Source organism: Syngnathoides biaculeatus, chromosome 4, assembly GCF_019802595.1.
Source record: "Syngnathoides biaculeatus isolate LvHL_M chromosome 4, ASM1980259v1, whole genome shotgun sequence".
Lineage (NCBI taxonomy): Eukaryota > Metazoa > Chordata > Actinopteri > Syngnathiformes > Syngnathidae > Syngnathoides > Syngnathoides biaculeatus.
The window spans coordinates 15158200-15177757 of NC_084643.1; the positions used below are offsets into that span (position 1 = coordinate 15158200).

General features: G+C 45.5%; 1 protein-coding gene across 4 annotated transcripts in view; it reads right to left on the bottom strand.

The window, feature by feature from the left end:
* The window catches only part of dph7 (diphthamide biosynthesis 7), a 42080-nt gene extending 28833 nt beyond the window's left edge, over positions 1 to 13247 (bottom strand). For 2 of the 4 annotated variants that reach the window (XM_061816064.1, XM_061816063.1), the window contains exons 1-2: positions 9034 to 9344; positions 8581 to 8745 (exon numbers count right to left, since the gene is read on the bottom strand). In XM_061816064.1, coding sequence (XP_061672048.1) covers positions 8581 to 8745; positions 9034 to 9099 — 231 coding nt within the window. In that variant the 5' untranslated portion in view covers positions 9100 to 9344. Of the gene's footprint in view, positions 1 to 8580; positions 8746 to 9033; positions 9345 to 13107 lie in introns of those variants that run through there. The other 2 variants (XM_061816065.1, XM_061816067.1) reach the window with 2 other exon arrangements.
* Positions 13248 to 19558: the final 6311 nt, after the last annotated feature.

Below are 19558 nucleotides of genomic sequence, written 5' to 3' on the forward strand. Positions count from 1 at the left end.
CTTAGCTTAGCTGTTTAACAATGAGTAGCGTTTGCGATCAAACCGTGCTGTTGAAGAAACATCAAACATGTGTAACTTCATAACGTGTACGACCTAAACAACGGGGACAACGAGGGACATGAGGACTTATAGGAGATTTAAAAAGTCTTATGTTAGTATCCAAATACGAGCCGTATGGTTCACATTGAGGCTGCTTGGCCCAAATTAGCTTAGCACGCTAACAACCTTACCTAATCCCTTACATCTACATATCCTTTGAATTGTCATATCCATTATAATTTCACACATGTAGTATGTGATTTGTGTAATTTATGTGCTGACTGTGTTTATTTGATAGCTTTTATCTGACTTAAACTTTAACATAGATTAAGTAGTTAGGGTTTAAACTGAGTCATGGTGGTCTACATAATTCACCCCGGGACCTTGAGTTAGGTTACGAGGTTCCGCACGGATGTCCTTGATCGTTACACTTCCGGTGTTAATGTGTTCGAGAGTTCCCGCCGTAATGGGTTCCCTCTGTCGATGTCTGCAATAAAATGAGGTTTGCTCCTGTGTTCAACACTCCGCCTCCATTTCTTCGGCGCTAGACTGGTGACCCCAACGTCAGTCCCAGCGTTTCCGAGACTGAACCAAACATGGCAACCGCCATCCTCAAATTGCCGGAGTGTTAGGAGACGTCCGCGATTGCATGGTTCGCGCAGACGGAGGCTCAATTCGCCCTCCACGGTATCTCAGATGAGACCATGCGTTATTACCAACGGCGGCCAGAGCAGTGAGTTTCATCACATCTCTCCCTGCCCAAGATAAATATGTTGGGCTCAAGGCTCACCTCCTCAAGGTTTTCGAGCTTTCACGTCCAGAGCGAGCCGGACGTCTTTTTGCTGTTAATGGACTGGGGGACACCAAACCTTCCGAAAATATGGAAATGATGCTAAACCTGCTGGGCGCGGAGGAGCCCAACTTCTTTTCATGGAACTGTTTCTCCGACACATGCCGCCAAATGTTCAGACAGCGCTCGCTAATACTTCAATCATTGAACCCCGTGCCCTGGCTGAGGAGGCCTACCGTTTCTTCCTGGCCACCCACCGCTTCTCCCCTGAGGTGCTGGCCCCGGTGCACAGTTACTCGCCGCTGGGCGCGGGGGTGCCATCCACCAGGGGTCTCATCGCCACCGACGGCCGTACTGGCACAGGCTTGTGCTACTTCCATGCCCGTTTTGGCGCGAAAGCGAAGAGGTGCCGGGCCCCTTGCAACTACGACGCGTCGGGAAACGCCAAAGCCCACGCCCCGCAGTGGCCGTGAGCGTGCGCGCGAAGAGCCGGCTGCTGTTCGTCAAGGACACCCTTTCAGGGTGTAAATTCCTTTGTGACACCGGCGCCCAGAGGAGCGTCCTGACTGCCACTGCGGAGGACGCCGCTGGCGTGATCAAGGGCCACCTCTACTGTCCGCTAATGGCTCCCCTAACCACTCTTATGGCATAAAGACTGTGGACTTGTGTTTCAGGGGTCAGTGCTTCACATGGGACTTTGTCATTGCCGACGTCTCGTTCCCTCTAACCCTTTTTTTGTGCCCACGGGCTGCTGGTGGACGTTAAGAAGGGCCATCCGTTGGACGCACTGACTTTCTCCACGTTTGCCTGTGTCTCCAATGAGGCGACTTATGGCGGTCTCTCCAGTTCATTCTTAGATGGCACCAAGTATCAGCTCCTCCTTGGTGAATTCCCGGGCTTGACACAGCCCACTTTGTCCTCTGCCACAACTAAACATGGGGTCGAGCACCACATCGAGACCAAGGGCCCCCCCGATTCATGCTAGAGCCCGATGGCGCGACCCCGAGAAGCTAGCAGTCGCAAAGTCCGAGTTTGCCAACAAGGAGTGCCTGGGCATCGTCCGCCGCTCGGATAGCCCGTGGGCCTCACCGTTACACATCGTCCCTAAACCGGGTGGCGACTGTGTGGTGACTACTGCTGCCTTAACGACGCCACTACACCCTACCGCGACCCTGTTCCACAGATTCAGGACTTCTCGGCCCACTTGGCGTGCAAAATCCTGTTCCCCAAGGTCCACCTGGTGCGCGGGTATCACCAGGTTCCCGTGCACCCCTCAGACGTTCCCAAGACAGCTGTAATCACACCGTTTGGCCTGTTCGAGTTTCTGAGGATGCCGTTTAGACTCAAAAACGCGGCCCAGTCTTTCCAACGTTTAATGGATTCAGTGCTCAGGGACTGTGTTCATCTTATCTGGACAACATCCTCCTCAGAGGAAAAACATCTGAAGCACCTTCGGGACCTCTTCGCGAGACTCAAGCAGCATGGCCTGATCATCAACACAGCAAAGTGTGTTCTCGGGGTGCCCTCCATCGAGTTCCTTGAGCACCTCATCGACAAAAATGGTGCCGCCCCCCCTTCCGTCAAAACTGGAGGCCGTCTCCGCTTTTCCCCGACCTCGCTCAGGGGCTCCGAGAGTTTCTGGGGATGGTGACGTTCTATCACCAGTTCATCCGCCGGGCGGCCCACACCATCCGCCTGCTGTATGAGGCTCTTAAGGGCACGGCCCCCAACCAGGACATTGAATGGACGACCGAGAGGGTGGAAGCCTGAGTCGTGCCGCGATGCTGGCCCACCCGACCCACAGGGCCCCGGTCGCTCTCACTACTGACGCATCGGACTACGCTGTTGGGGCCGTATTCGAGCAGTGGGTCGGCGGCGCCTGGCAACGGCTTGCCTTTTTCAGCCGTCAGCTGGTCCCCAGAGAACACAAATACAGCACATTTGATAGGGAGCTCCTCGGCCTCTGGCTGGCGATCCGCCACTTCCGTTCCCTACTGGAAGGGCGTAAGTTCACGGCATATGTGTACCACAGACCCCTCACTGTCGCCATGTCCAAGGTGGCCGAGCCGTGGTCCGCCCGCCAGCAACGCCAACTGTCATTCATCTCGGAGTACACTACGGACATTCGACAAATCGCCGGCAAATCCAATGTGGTCGCGGACTGCCTCTCCAGGGCTATCGTCGGCACTGTGCATCTGGGTATTGGGTCTCGTATGAGCGCGAACCAGGCCTCGGACCACGGGGTACAGACCTGGGTCGACTCGTGCGTGGCCTGTCAGCGTGCTAAGGTGCACCGCCAGGCAAAAGCCCCCATGGAGTGCTTTGCTGTCCCCGAGAGGAGGTTCGACTTGTTGGGTCATGCTCTACCTCCCTCGTCCTTTGGGTTTGGCCTGCCCCCCACGCCGGGGGCGGCCCCCTTTGCCCCGACTCCCTGCACCTGCCGGGGTGCCCTCGACCCCGTCAGGGCCCTGGCCCCTTGACTCAATGGACTGTGCAGCCCTGCCCCCCACTCGACCCCTGCAGTGCACACCCACCGGCGTCGGGCCATCGTCCCTCCACGGCACAGGCATTTTGACTATGGGTGAATTCTGGGGGGGCTGGTGTGGTGGTCTACATAATTCACCTATGGGACCTCGAGTTAGGTTACAAGGTTCCGCACGGACTTTCTTGAACGTTACACTTTCGGTGTTAGTGTGTTAAGAGAGTTCCCGCCGTAATGGGTTCACTCTGTCGATGTCTGCAATAAAACGAGGTTTGCTCCTGTATTCAACACTCCACCTCCGACTCTGTTTCTTCGGCGCTGCAGTGTATCTTATGTGGTGACTTTATATTTTTGATTGCTTTTATCTGACTTTAACTTTAACATAGACTCAGTCGTGTGTAAATTGTGTATCTTACATGTTGACTTTGTATATTTGATTGTTTTTATCTGACTTTAACTTCAACATAGACTAAGTAGTGTGTAATTTGTGTATCTTATGTGCTGACTTTGTTTATTTGTTTTCTTGTTTTTTGTCTATATCCAGCCCAAAGGGGTGCACACTTCCCGTGCATCCTGTTGGCTGGTCCCAAGCCAGGAAAAATGCAGAGGGTTGCGGCAGGAAGGGCATCCAGGAGAAAACTGTGTCAAACATATATGAGCGTTCATCAAATGACTCCTATAACGGATAGGTAATGGCCCTGAGCTAACTACGCCCGCCCGCGGCACTGTTAATCTGCAAGACGTAGGTAGAAAATAAATACGAACGGTCTATGCCCGCAATGTTTTTAAAATGCTGAAAGTTTAGTTCAACATAATCGGTGTTCGTAGCAATAAGCTAGCGATACATTGTAACAAACATTCCTGTGGCAATCGTGATGTATCGTTATTATCAAGCGTAATTTACGGCGGTATCAATATTGTCAATCCATTAATGAAAGCTACCAGTAGATGATCTATATCTTCCTCAAGCATGTAGAGGGGAAAAGTTTTGAACTTCAAGATAACATGTACCATGGGGAAAATAATCGCTAGAACTTAGATCAAGTCAAAGTAAATCACAATCTCATACGTATTATAGTTACCAGGGCGGGTGGGGGTGCACGCGCGCTACACTGCGACTGCTGGCTTGCTAGAACGCGCCTTTATATGTGTGCGCTCAACGTATTGGCCATACCTGACTGAAGCGACGAGGTGGATGCTCGTTGAAAGTCTTTTTTTTTTTTTTTTTTTTGGGCACGCTGTCACACAATCAACCAAAACTGCCTTGTGATAGACGCATTGAGCACCCCTGGTGGACCTGAATTTCCTTTGAAACGGCTCATTATGTTCATGACTTTCAACATAAATGCGCTCGCAGTACGTGAAGAAGCTCTGAACATGCGCTTTTGGCATCACTTCCAGACATGCTCAGTTCAATTAACTTGCATTTCCTGTTTCCAGTTGAAGACTGATTGTTGTGCAGGCTTGTTGAGTTAATATTTATGAAATAAACACGTAAATTAATGTCAAGACTACACAAAATAAGCGACATCTTTGAACATCTATTTTTTCCACTCATAACAAATTTTACGCGAGTGATTTTTCGTGGTCGACTGTGTAGATTTGAGAGCATAAAGGCGCGCGAGCGCGCTCGTCAAATGTGAGTGATTGTAACTAAACCAAGCCAACTATGAACGAGAAATTTGAAAGGTCGCTTGCACCTTTGGTTAATCTTTTTTTAACCCACAATGATATCCCGGTCTGTTTTTCTTGTTGTAAAACTGAATTCTTGCTTGCAGAATATCTTTAGCAATGCATGTTGAAAGCTAAATGATGCTCCCAAACAGTTTTAAGGTTAATGTTATGTTGCCTCCTATATGTATATATATGGAATACAAAATTAGCTTTTTGTGCACTGTATTGTCTGTGCTTTTATCCTCTATCAGGCTGTGCCATGATGGAATTTTAACATTATAGATTTTCTCTTTTTTGAGTAAAAAAAGGTCTGGTCTGAAGCCAAAGTAGAAACTACAGGATGAGATGGTGTATAATGTTAAAATTCCACCTTGGCACAGCCTGATCGAGGATGAAATCAAAGACAATACACTGCACAAAAAGCTAATTCTGTATTTTAAATATAGCAGGCAACATAACATTAATCTTTAAAACTGTTTGGGAACATCATTCAGCTTTCAACATGCATTGCTAAAAATATTCTGGGATATAACACAGGTAATGATTCAGTATCTAAATATAAGAAATATGAGATTGTGATTTACTTTGACATGATATAAGTTCTAACATTAGACTAGTCTGTCATTATATCTAAATGCAAATGGTCATTTTCTCTTGTGCTACTGCGTTATCTTGAAGTTGAAAACTTTTCCGCTCTTTTAGGAAGATATAGATCATCTACTGCTAGCTTTCATCAATGGATTGACAATTGATACCGCCGTAAATAACGCTAGATTATAACCAGTCACTCACATTTGACCCGCACGACCGCACCTCTGTGCTCATCAAATTTGCACAGTCGAGCATGAAAAAAAGAAAAAAAAAAAAAGAAAAAAAAATCACGCGTAAAATTTGTTAGGAGTACTAAAAATAGATATTGAAAGACGTCGGTTATTTTGTGTAGTCTTGACATTAATTTACGTGTTTATTTCATAAACGTTAACTAAACAAGCCTGCTCCAAAACAACCAGTATTCACCCAGAAACAGGAAATGCAAGTTTACCGGACTGAGCATGTTAGGAAGTTAGGCCGAAAGCGCATGTTCAGAGCTGCTTCACGTACTGCAAGTGCATTTACGTCGAAAGTCATCAACATCATGAGCCATGTCAAAGGAAATTCAGTTACACCAGGAGTGCTCAATGCGTCGATCGCGAGGCAGTGTGACGGTGTAAAAAAAAAAAAAAAGACGTTAGACTATCTTCCACTTCATCGCTTGATTCAGGTGTGGTCAATATGTCGAGCGCATGCACATAAAGGCGCGTTCTAGCAAGCCGGCCTCCTATTTACGGCAATCGCAGTATTGTATGCGCCCCCCGTCAACAACACATCACAATTGACCCCTCCGTAGAAATTGCGTCATCCGCGTTGCTGACCAATCGGAGGCCAGAGATCTGCATAAACCACACCCCTTTTTGCACCCGCTGTTCCCTCAGACATCGTTGCATGGTCCAGTATAGCTTTTGTTAGCGTTTTATCGCGTATTTGGGTTCTTTACCAATAGATATGGTTAAGAGGTGTAGTCACGGACTTGGTAATAGTGACGACAGGTATCCTGAAAGGCGAGTGGAGTTCAATTCATACCCTTTCCAAAACCGAAGACCCAGTACGAAAAATGTCTTTGATGGATCAAACTTTGTGGAAGACCGCATGATCAACTGAATCCATCAACCGGAACAGATATGTTTGCACGAAGGTAAGCCCTATATTTGATTTTCAATACACGTCTCATATAAATGAATTACCAGTTCTTCGCTTGCATAACATAGCTACGTGTGAATGATTGACACACTTGATCTGTGTTGAGCGATATTTTGTGATGATCTGACTGCACAAACGTGTCTCTGTTGTCGGCTACCGAGCTAAACTAAACCGGACTAGCGAGTCCTAAAAGCCTTCGACGTGCACCGAGACATCAAGACTGAAGGAAGAATGTTTGAGGACACTATAAAGTAGTGATTGTTGTACTCGGTTGGGACTTAGGTAGATTCGGCACCAATTCAAGAATAATTATTGAGGGGAGCGAGTGACGTTACACAAATAAAACGAGAGAAACAACTCGTAAATCAAGCCTCGCCTTCTTTTCCTTCATACGGTGGTTCACAAACGGCTATACAGATACACATACAGATTCTGCACACAAGTGTGATATGTAACACGAAAATAGGAAACTGTCAATGACGAATTCGTCTTTGGGTTATAGTATATTATATTATGTGGCTTTTTGGTCTTCCTCTGACTCCGGAAAGATCTTGCGCTAATATCAATGGTTTCTCCGTCGATATGCATGTAAATACCATTGAAATACCCCTCGCTGAAATACTTGAAGCCCTGGTGTCTGCTATTCAACGATATTTCACTGTTAGCTAAGAATGCGAGTGAGAAATCAGCTGGTAAATCGGACAGTTTCGCTCTAGTCTTTTCTTGCTGCGCCGTCATTTTTGCAAATTGTTTGTCTGAGGTTAGCACACGTGGGGTGACGTAACTTCAGGAGGCGTGGTTAAGTGCCCTGTACGGAGGGGTCAATTGGCGGGCAAACAAACAAGAATGTTTGAACAGGAATATGTTTGTTACAATGTATCGCAAGCTTGTTGCCACGAATGCCGATTATGTTGAACTAAACTTTCAGCATTATGTATGAGATTGTGATTTACTTTGACTTGATCTATATTCTAACGGTCATTTTCCCCGTGGTACACATTATCTTGAAGTTCAAAACTTTTTCCCTCTACATGCTTTAGAAAGATATAGATCATCTACTGCTACCTTTCATTAATGGATTGACAATATCGATACCGGCGAAAATTACACTTGATTATAACAATACATTACGATAGCCAAGTTTGTTACAAGGTATCGCTAGCTTGTTGCCACGAACGCCGATTATGTTGAACTAAACATTCAGTATTTTCAAAACATTGTGTGCATAGATCGTTAGTATTTATTCCTTGACAGGCCAGTGCATTTAACATTTCTTCAGATAAAGTTAGTAAGATCAAGAATTTTTATTGATGAAAATGTTTAAATACTGTTTTATATCACGTTCTACTAATATCAGTTGAAATAGGAAATTAACATTGCTGAGTTTGAAATTTTCATTTTTTATTTTAGTTATGTATTTGTCTTATTTTTAATTTACAGTTATGTTGTTTTAATCCAGTAAGTTATTTTAAGGCCATCCTAATCACACCCGCAACTTTATCTGCGAGCATGACTGACCACACCCGTACATTTTTCAAATGTGAGTGACTGGTAAAAGGATGCCGAAGTGGAGCCTCTAGGCAAAGAGAGAGACCAAAGACGACAAGATTTTGAGCAGAAGATGACAGAGGGCAGAGAGCAGTATGACAGTATGATTTGCTACAGCGACCCCTGAGTTGGCTTAAACTGTAGGCAAATAAAACTGCATTTGTTTTCTCCATTGTTTTTGAAGAATTTTATTTTTTTTTTGTAAGTCTGACAACGTATTACATTTCCACCTTTTCAAGGACGAAGAATTTATACAATTCTCAGAAAATGGAAAGATTTGACTACAAGACTTCAAAGCAACGACGCTCACCCCTTTTTGGAGCTCATAAGTCCCGCAAACCAGGAATCTGTGGCAATTAGATACTGGGCACCATTCCACGCTGTCAGCACTCAATTCTGTGTCAAAAACTTGCAGACTACGTGTTCGTGACTTCCAAGCCATGCCCAACTGCGCTGCATCACGTACGGTGCTGATCTAAACAAGATGGAAAACAGTTGGATGTAAACCTCAGAAATATGCGTTTCAATAAAAAAAAAAAAACGAAGGCTGGTAAACAACACAAATTGGTGCTTCTTTTCATTTGGCTAACTCGGCTAACGTTTTAAGCTCATAAATCGTTGGCATGTCCAGAAACTAGTTATCTTGACTACAGTGTATTTTTGTATGCCAAAGCCGACAGCAGGTCTACGAGAACACGGATGAACACAAATGGGCGACATTTAACAATCTAATATAAAATAAAATTTAAACATAAAAACTCACGCGAAAACAGACGGATGAACTATCCAACGTTTTAAGACGACTGCTCAATTTTTTTTTCTTTCTCATACGTCACCTGCTCACCCCCATCTCATCTTCTCTTTTAAAGGGGTACACTCATAATTACAGAGAAGTATGTATGTACGCCACACTGGAAAAGTAAAAAACGTGACTGCGACGCGTGCAGTCTCTTAACCGTGGCTCACCCATTTTACTGCTGACAAAAACCGAATGTAAAACATGTTAATAGTAAAATAATACATCCAGAACACCACTGCTGAGTGTAAATCGTCCCACGTTCCTTGCACCAAAGTCAAGCGTGTGTGTGTGTGTGTGTGTGTGTGTGTGTCAGTGATTCCTTAAAGCGTTAAAAATAAAACATTTAAGAAAAATAATACATTTATGAACACATGTTGTGAACAAATGAGTTACAAGGCCTGATACAAAATAGTTGTGTTGTGTTTTCGCATCACAAACCAGGAAAATCTTATTTATTTTTAACTAACTTGGAACGGTGAGTGTTTCTGTGGGAAAAGAATGGGTGTTGGAGTCTAATCATTAGAGGAAATCATTAGAGTCTAATGAGCTCATTTCTAATCCTATCCAACCTGCTCACTCCAAGCGAGAACCTCAGCATCTTCATTTCTGCCACCTCCAGTTCTACTTCCTGTTGTTTCTTTCATGCCACTGTCTCCAATCCGTCCATCATGGCTGTTTCATCCAAGCGGAGACTCTTCTGTCACAAAGAACACCAGACACCTTTCGCCAGCTGTTCCAACCTGCTTGGACCCGTTTCTTCACTTCCTTACAACACTCACCATTGCTCTGGATTGTTGACCTAAATATTTGAAGTCGTCCACCCTCGCTATCTCTTCTCCCTGTAGCCTCTCTCTTCCCCCTCCACTTTTCTCATTCACGCACATATATTCTGTTTTACTTCAGCTAATCTTCATTCCTCTCCTTTCCAGTGCATGTCTCCATCTTTCTAATTGTTCCTCCGCCTGCTCTCTGCTTTCACTGCAGATCACAATAACATCTGCGAACATCATAGTCCAAGGGGATTCCAGTCTAACCTCATCTGTCAGCCTCTCCATTACCACAGCAAACAGGAAGGGGCTCAGCGCGGATCCCTGATGCAGTCCCTCCTCCACCTTAAATTCTTCTGACACACCAACGGCACACCTCACTGCTGTTCTGCTGCTCTCATACATGTCCTGTACTATTCTAACATATTTCTCCGCCACACCAGACTTGCGCATGCAGTACCACAGTTCCTCTCTTGGTACTCTGTCATAGGCTTTCTCTAGGTCTATAAAGATACAATGTAGCTCCTTCTGTCCATTTCCTTTTCCATGAGCATCCTCAAGGCAAATAATGCATCTGTGGTACTCTTTCTAGGCATGAAACCATACTGTTGCTCTCAGATACTTCCTTCTGTCCTGAGTCTAGCCTCCACTACTCTTTCCTATAACTTCATTGTGTGGCTTATCATCTTTATTCCTCTATCGTTTCCACAGCTCTAAACATCGCCTTTGTTCTGAAAAATGGGGACTACCACACTTTTCCGCAATTCTTCTGGCCTGCTAGGATTCTATTGAATGAGTTGGTCAAAAACTCCACAGCCACCTCTCCAACTTGCTTCCATACCTCCAATGGTATATCATCAGGACCTACTGTCTTTACATTTTTAATCATGTTCAGTGCTTTTCGAACTTCCCCCTTACTAATCATTGCTACTTCCTGGTCATTCACGCTTGCCTCTTCAACTCTACCTTCTCTCCCATTCTATTCATTCATTCACTTCTCAAAATACTCTTTCCATCTACTTTGCACACTACTGGCACCAGTCAACAAATTTTCATCGCAATCCTTAGTCACCTTTACTTGCAGCACATCCTTCCCATCTCTATCCCTCTGTCTGGCCAACCTGTAGAGATCCTTTTCTCCCTCTTTCGTATCCACCCTGGTATACATGTCGTCATATGCCTCTTGTTTAGCCTTCGCCACCTCTACCTTTTCCCTACGTCACAGCTCAATGTATTCCTTCCGCCTCTCCTCAGTCCTCTCTATGTCCCACTTCGTCTTTGCTAATCTCTTTCCTTGGATGACTTCCTGTATTTTGGGATTCCACCACCGAGTCTCCTTCTCCCCTTTCCTATCAGAAGGCACCCCAAGTACTCTCCTGCCTACGTCTCTGAGTACCTTGGCAGTAGTATTCCAGTCTGCCTTGAGGATGCTCGTGGAAAAGTACAGAGAAGGTCAGAAGGAGCTACATTGTGTCTTTGTGGATCTAGAGAAAGCCTATGACAGAGTACCAAGAGAGGAACTGTGGTACTGCATGCGTAAGTCTGGTGTGGCAGAGAAGTATGTTAAAATAGTACAGGACATGTATGATGGCAGCAGCACAATGGTGAGGTGTGCCTTAGGTGTGACAGAGGAATTTAAGGTGGAGGTGGGACTGCATCAGGGATCAGCTTTGGGCCCCTTCCTGTTTGCAGTGGTAATGGATAGGCTGACAGATGAGGTTAGACTGGAATCCCCTTGGACCATGATGTTTGCAGATGATATTGTCATATGCAGTGAAAGCAGGGAGCATGCAGAGGAACAATTGGAAAGATGGAGACATGCACTGGAAAGGAGAGGAATGAAGATTAGCCGAAGTAAAACAGAATATATGTGCGTGAATGAGAAAAGTAGAGGGGGAAGAGTGAGGCTACAGGGAGAAGAGATAGCGAGGGTGGATGACTTCAAATACTTGGGGTCAACAATACAGAGCAATGGAGAGTGTGGTCAGGAAGTGAAGAAACGGGTCCAAGCAGGTTGGAACAGCTGGCGAAAGGTGTCTGGTGTGTTATGTGACAGAAGAGTGTCTGCTAGGATGAAGGGCAAAGTTTACAAAACAGTGGTGAGGCCGGCCATGATGTACGGATTAGAGACAGTGGCACTGAAGAAACAACAGGAATCTGAATAGGAGGTGGCAGAAATGAAGATGTTGAGGTTCTCGCTCGGAGTGACCAGGTTGGATAGGATTAGAAATGAGCTCATTAGAGGGACAGCCAAAGTTGGATGTTTTGGAGACAAGATTCGAGAGAGCAGACTTCGATGGTTTGGACATGTTCAGAGGCGAGAGAGTGAGTATATTGGTAGAAGGATGCTGAGGATGGAGCTCCCAGGCAAAAGAGCGAGAGGAAGACCAAAGAGAAGGTTTATGGATGTTGTGAGGGAAGACATGAGGGCAGTTGGGGTTAGAGAGGAAGATGCAGGAGATAGGCTAAGATGGCAAAAGATGACACGCTGTGGCGACCCCTAACGGGACAAGCCGAAAGGAAAAGAAGAAGATTCCAGTCTTCCGGGAGCTCTTCCTGTCCATCCAGAGCCTGTCTCACCTCTTTCCGAAAGGCCACAGGACATTCTTCCTTTCTCAACTTCCACCACCTGATTCCTTGTCTTCTTAATCTTCCTACCTGCTACCAGAGTCATCCAACACACCACCATCCTATGCTGTCGAGCTACACTCTCCCACCACAACTCTTTTTCTCTCTCTGGGATGCTCAAAACTGCTTCACCTGTTTCCTTCAAAAAAATTTCTTTCAACTCAAGGTTACATCCTACTTGTGGGGCATAGCTCCTAATCACATTATACACAATACCCTCAATTTTAAATTTCAGCCTCATCACTCGATCTGATACTATTTTCACCCCCAAGACATTCTTAGCCAGCTCTTCCTTTAAAATAACCCCTCATCCATTTCTCTTCATCTACTCCATAGTAAAAGAATTTAAACCCTACTCCTAAGCTTCTAGCCTTACTCGCTTTCCACTTGCGCTCTTGGATGCACAATACATCAACCTTTCTCCTAATCATCATGTCAACTAACTCCTGAGCTTTTCCTGTCATAGTCCCAACATTCAAAGTCCCTACACACAGTTGTAGGGATTGTGCATGCCTCTTCTTCTTCTGCCGACTAAGTTGCTTTCTTCCTCTTTTTTTGTCTTCGACCTACATGACCTGAATTTCTACCTACGCCTTGCAGATTAACAGTGCCGGGGGCGGGTGGAGTTAGCCCGGGCAATTACCTATCTGTTATAGAAGTCATTTGATGAACGCTCATATATGTTTGGCACAGTTTTCCGCCGAATGCCCTTCCTGCCGCAACCCTCTGCATATTTCCAGGCTTGGGACCAGCCTACAGGATGCACAAGAATTGTGTACCCCTTTGGGCTGCAGATGGACAAAAAACAAGAAAACAAAAAAACAAAGTCAGCACATAAGGGACACAAATTACACACTACCTAGTCTATGTTTAAGTTAAAGTCAGATAAAAACAATCAAAAATATAAAGTCAACACATAAGATACACTGTAGCGCCGAAGAAACGGAGTCGGAGGTGGAGTGTTTAAAAACAGGAGCAAACCTCTTTTTATTGCAGACATCGACAGAGTGAACCCATTACGGCGGGAACTCTCTAACACACTAACTCCGGAAGTGTAACGATCAAGAACGTCCGTGCGGAACCTTGTAACCTAACTCGAGGTCCAGTAAGTGAATTATGTAGACCACCACACCAGCCCCCCCCAGAATTCACCCCTAGTCAAAATCCCTGCGCCGTGGAGGGACGATGGCCCGACCCCAGCGGGTGTATACTGCAGGGGCTGAGTCGGTGGCAGGGCTGCACCTTCCATTGAGTCAAGGGGCCAAGGCCCTGACGGGGTCGAGGGCACCCCGGTAGGTGCAGGGAGTCGGCGCAAAGGGGGCCGCCCCCGATGTGGGGGGAGGGCCAACCCCAAAGGACGAGGGCATCAGTCCTTCCCTGGGGGCACACCTGAGGCTGAGCATGACCCCCAAGTCGACGTTGACATAGTCGAACCTCCTCTCGGGGACAGCAAAGCACTCCATGGGGGCTTTTGCATGGCGGTGCACCTTAGCACGCTGACAGGCCACGCACGAGTCGACCCAGGTCTGTACCCCGTGGTCCGAGGCCTGGTCCGCGCTCAGATGGGAGTAGTCAAGACCCAGATGCACAGTGTCGACGACAGCCCTGGAGAGGCAGTCCGCGACCACATTGGATTTGCCGGCGATTTGTCGGATGTCTGTAGTGTACTCTGAGATGAATGACAGTTGGTGTTGAGGGCGGCCGGACCACGACTCGGCCACCTTGGACATGGCGACTTTGAGGGGTTTGTGGTCCACATATGCCGTGAACTCACGGCCTTCCAGGAGGGAACGGAAGTGGCGGATCGCCAGCCAGAGGCCGAGGAGCTCCCTATCAAAAGTGCTGTATTTCCGTTCCCTGGGGACCAGCTGACGGCTGAAAAGGGCAAGCGGTTGCCAGGCGCCGCCGCCCCACTGCTCGAATACGGCCTCAACGGCGTAGTCTGATGCGTCAGTAGTGAGCGCGACGGGGGCCCTGTGGGACGGGTGGGCCAGCATAGCGGCACGACTCAGCGAGGCCTTTGTAGCATCGAAGGCTTCCACCCTCTCGGCCGTCCATTCAATGTCCTGGTTGGGGGCCTTGCCCTTAAAAGCCTCATACAGTGGGCGGATGGTGTGGGCCACCCGGCGGATGAACTGGTGATAGAAAGTCACAATCCCCAGAAACTCTCAGAGCCCCCGAGCGAGGTCGGGGAAAAGCGGAGACGGCCTCCACTTTTGACGGAAGGACACAAAGGGCAAGTCTCTGAGCACTGAATCCATTAAACGTTGGAAAGACTGGGCCGCCTTTTTGAGTCCAAACGGCATCCTCAGAAACTCGAACAGGCCAAACGGTGTGATTACAGCTGTCTTGGGAACGTCTGAGGGGTGCACGGGAACCTGGTGATACCCGCGCACCAGGTGGACCTTGGAGAACAGGATTTTGCACGCCAAGTGGGCCGAGAAGTCCTGAATCTGTGGAACAGGGTCGCGGTAGGGTGTAGTGGCGTCGTTAAGGCAGCAGTAGTCACCACACAGTCGCCACCCGCCACCCGGTTTAGGGACGATGTGTAACGGTGAGGCCCACGGGCTATCCGAGCGGCGGACGATGCCCAGGCACTCCTTGTTGGCAAACTCGGACTTTGCGACTGCTAGCTTCTCGGGGTCGCGCCGTCGGGCTCTAGCATGAATCGGGGGGGCCCTTGGTCTCGATGTGGTGCTCGACATTAAACGTATCCGCGAGCAATGGGGCGTCAGAACAGGAAGCACTGCAAGGCGTGGCAAACGCTGATTGGCTGTTAGTTTACCAGCTGGGCTCATTGGAATGTCTGAGCGAGAGAGGAATATCAATAATACTTTTCCAATTTAGGGATGTTTCTCGGTGAAATCTGCGGACAACTCTGGCAACCCTCATCTAATAACTTTTAATGTGTGCTCCCATTCCCATTAGTTTCGACAAAGTCTTCCTTTAACCTTTACTGCCATTTGTGATCCAGATGTTTATTCTTTATTTTGATTTCTTACTGATGTCAAGCCCACAAGAAATCTCATCTGTCTTTTGTACCTTTACTCAAATTTTCATCGCACTATTATCAGCTCTCAGGTGGTGGCCAACAATAACTAGCTAATCTTCCGCTTAGCATGAGAATTTGGGTGGCACCTTACAGCATTACAGAAATAAAGCACAAAAATACCTGAATAGGTGAGCTTTTTAATCAATAGTAAGTAGGTCCTCCAGAACATCTGGTGAATCGCAAATCACCAGAGGATCACTATATATGCTTTTAAAATAATGATCAGAACACATTAACATTGCATCTGAACTACATTGCGGATAAATTAGACATATTTCTGGGTAATTCTAGACATTTGTAGTTTTAATTATGTTTTGCTCTGTTATCCAGTAGTAGACGATACTGCAGAGAAAAGACCTCATTTGCCACATTTTGAGGCCCTATGTAACATTGCTATTGTCACTCAAAGCGATTTCACAAAAAGTTCTCACGTTGCATGAGAACATATGTCGCATGAGCAATAGGCAGCTGTTTGGTAGGGATGTGCATTGAACTGCATTTTCTTGACTATGGAGAAAATGAACAATAAATAAACTTTTTTTCGGTATAGGTTTCTAGAGGAATGGGATGCTTGCTGAGTCTTAAACTCCCATTTCAATGCAGCAAAATAATGACACCCAAATGTGTTGTATCTTAGAGTTTCTGTACAGTAGCTTGACTTCCAATACTAGGCATCATGTTCAAAACTAGAAGTATATTTTGCATCAATTGTTCCAAGACTAATTAACAATAACTTCCATGATTTCACATAAGGCTCAATTAATCAATTTACCGATTGTTATGCCCAAACCATGTTGTGAGGGAGTCAGAACATTCAGAGAATATAAAGTGGATGTTCTGCAATACAGTATTATAAAATTAACCAGTGTCGACAATCTGGCATTTTATCAGTGCAGTTTGCATTTATGCATGACACAAGGCACAGATTCCTGAGGATGCAAGAAGGTACGCAATTTTGCTCTGCATCGCTACAGGTTTTGCATTCACTACCACCATCTGCTGATGAACATGATAATGTAATGCTAAGAAAATGCAGACTCATCCACATGGTGATATGGATTAAAAAAAGTGATAAGCTCACTCATACTCTCAAATATTGTAGCTTTTTAACATTTGGTTTGTTTGATTCTCCATGCAACAGTTGACCACACTGGTGAGTATTTTGGCTCTTTGCTCTAGCCCTGTAGTGTGAACCTTTTAGCAACCTTAATCAGTTGTACAGAGCTTTTTTGCAGGAAGATCAGACTTAGCTTTAAAATTTATAATATATTTGATTGTTATTCGTGATACATTTATAATATTTTATCGATCATTGAGACACCCAATGTCCTTGTGATACCAATAGTATAGTATGTAATAGTATGTGAGTAACACGGCACTTGGTGAGTCTGAAGGGATAAATGGCAGCCTTTGAACCCCAAAAAGGTGTAACATAGTTGCCTTCTGTACTTTTCCACTGGCCTTATTGAGTTGATGTACAGGTATTTGAAAATCTGAGATTTTCTGTCCATATTTCAACAGAGAATAGTATAGTACTGTAGCTTTTCAAAAAGAAGAAATAGAACTTTTTAAATTGCAGACCATGTCTGATATCTTGTGGGTTGGAGTTTTCACTATGTTTTGAGATCTCATATATGCAAATCCGCCACCTTTCTGCAAAATACGCAGTTTTGAAATCAAAATAAGCCTTTTATGTAAATCCTGTAGATCCAATGAGTTTTTTTCTGGGTGAATGTTGTTGGTGGGGCGTCGCCGTCACTCTCGTCATAGGCTGTGTTGTACTCCTTGAATGTTTACAGCTACCCGTAATGGTTCGGTTATTGCTTACTGTTACTGTGATCTAAATGTTCCTTGCTACTTTTATTTATCAATTATAACTTTACAACTATTTTGTGAGCGAGACAAGTGCTTCGACGCAATGCGGACATTGGGCGGTGTTTGCGCTGTCTAATTTAAGCGCAAGTGATGTTTCAGTGTAGCATCATGCTTTGGGGGTGTTTTTCTGCACATGGGACAGGACGACTGCACTGTATTAAGGAGAGGATGACCACAGACATATATTGTGAGATTTTGGGGAACAACCTCTTTCCTTCAGTCAGAGCATTGAAGATTGGTCGTGGCTAGGTCTTTCAACATGACAATGACCTGAAGCACACAGCCAGGAAAACCAAGGAGTGGCTCCATAAGAAGCATATCAAGGTTCTGGCGTGGCCTAGCCAGTCTCGAGACCCAAACCTAATAGAAAATCTTTGGAGGGAGTTGAAACTCCGTGTTTCTCAGCGACAGCCCAGGAACCTGTCTGATCTAGAGATCTGTGTGGAGGAGTGGGCCAAAATCCCTCCTGCAGCGCGTGCAAACCTGGTGAACAACTACAGGAAATGTTTGACCTCTGTAATTGCAAACAAAGGCTACTTTACCAAATATTAATATTGGTTTTCACAGGTGTTCAAATACTTATTTGCAGCTGTATCACACAAATAAATCGTTAAAAAAATCAAACATTGTAATTTCTGGATTTTTCTTTTGAGATTATCTCTCTCACAGTGGACATGCACCTACGATGAAAATTTCAGACCTCTCTATGATTTCTAAGTGGGAGAACGTGCAATATAGCAGGGTGTTCAAATACTTATTTTCTTCACTGTATTAAATCTTTGCTTAAAATGTTTCCAGTTATCAGCAAGATTACCAGTCACCTGCATGGTGCTGGGTGGATTTATCTTATCCACGCTCCTAGGTGAGGTAAATTACCTGAACTCAACAGCTTTTTCTTTTGTTGAATAGTTCTCAATTTGGGAACAGGATCCTTTTTTTCCCCAATCTGTTGCCGCCATGCATCCTCCAATCTAACACCAAATTCCCTGATGTCTTCATTCACTCCATCTATCAGCCTTCTCTTTGGTCTTCCCTTAGCTCTCTTGCATGGCAGCTCCACCCTGATCACCCATCTACAAATATACTCACTCGCTCTCCTCTTGACATGTCCAAACTATTGATCTTTGTTCTCTCTAAATTTGGCTCCAACACATCTAACCTTGCCCCCCCCCCCTCTGATGAGCTCATTTCTAATTTTATTGAACCTGGTCACTCCTACAGCAAACCGCACATCTTCATTTCCACTACCTCCAGCTACTTCCTGTTGTCTCTAATCCATACATCCTGGCTGGCTCACCCCTGTTTTATAGACTTTGCCCCTGATCCTAATAAAGATTATTCCTTCACATAACACATCTGACACCTTCTGCCCACCTGTGCGAACCTGTTTGGACTCTTTTCTTCACTTCCTGGCCACACTCACCATCGCTCTGACTGTTGACCCCAAGCATTTAAAGTCCTTCACCCGAGCTATTTCTTCTACCTGAAGCCTCACTCTTTCCCTTCCGCCCCTCTAGTTAATTACGTATACAGTGCTGTGAAGAAGTATTGCCATGCCTTGATTTCTGTTTTGTTTCGGGGTGATATCCATCCGTTTTCTGTGCCGCTTATCCATCAATGTTTTTGCATTTCTATCACACACAAAAGTTTCAAATCATCAAACCACATTTATTATCTCTCGAAGACAGGGGTGCCCAGACTTTTTTTTACCCAAGGATCTACTTTTCAAGCAGCCAGAGGGGCGGGATGATGGTCCCAAACCATTTTAAGGATAATGTTATGTTGCCTCCTACATTTAAAATATAGAATGTCTGTGCTTTCATCCTGGATCAGGTTGTGCCAAAGCGGAATTTTAAACTTACACATCATCTTATCCTGCATTTTCTATTTTAGCTTCAGACCAGACCTTTCCCACTCGGAAAAGAGAAAATCTCGTCAAGTTTAACCACTTTTTCTTCGATTATTCACATAGTCCGACAGTCATTGCATCTTAAAACAACAGCATTTATTTTTTTAACTTTACCTATTAATATCAAAGGTAAACATAAGCAGCATGTCTAGCTCATCTTTGCTCTACGTTGCCCAGACTGTGTTGCTAAATAAAGCGGCGATGGTGGACGCTGTCATTATGCTGCGTAAGTACTGTAATGTTTGTAATTGAGTGTAT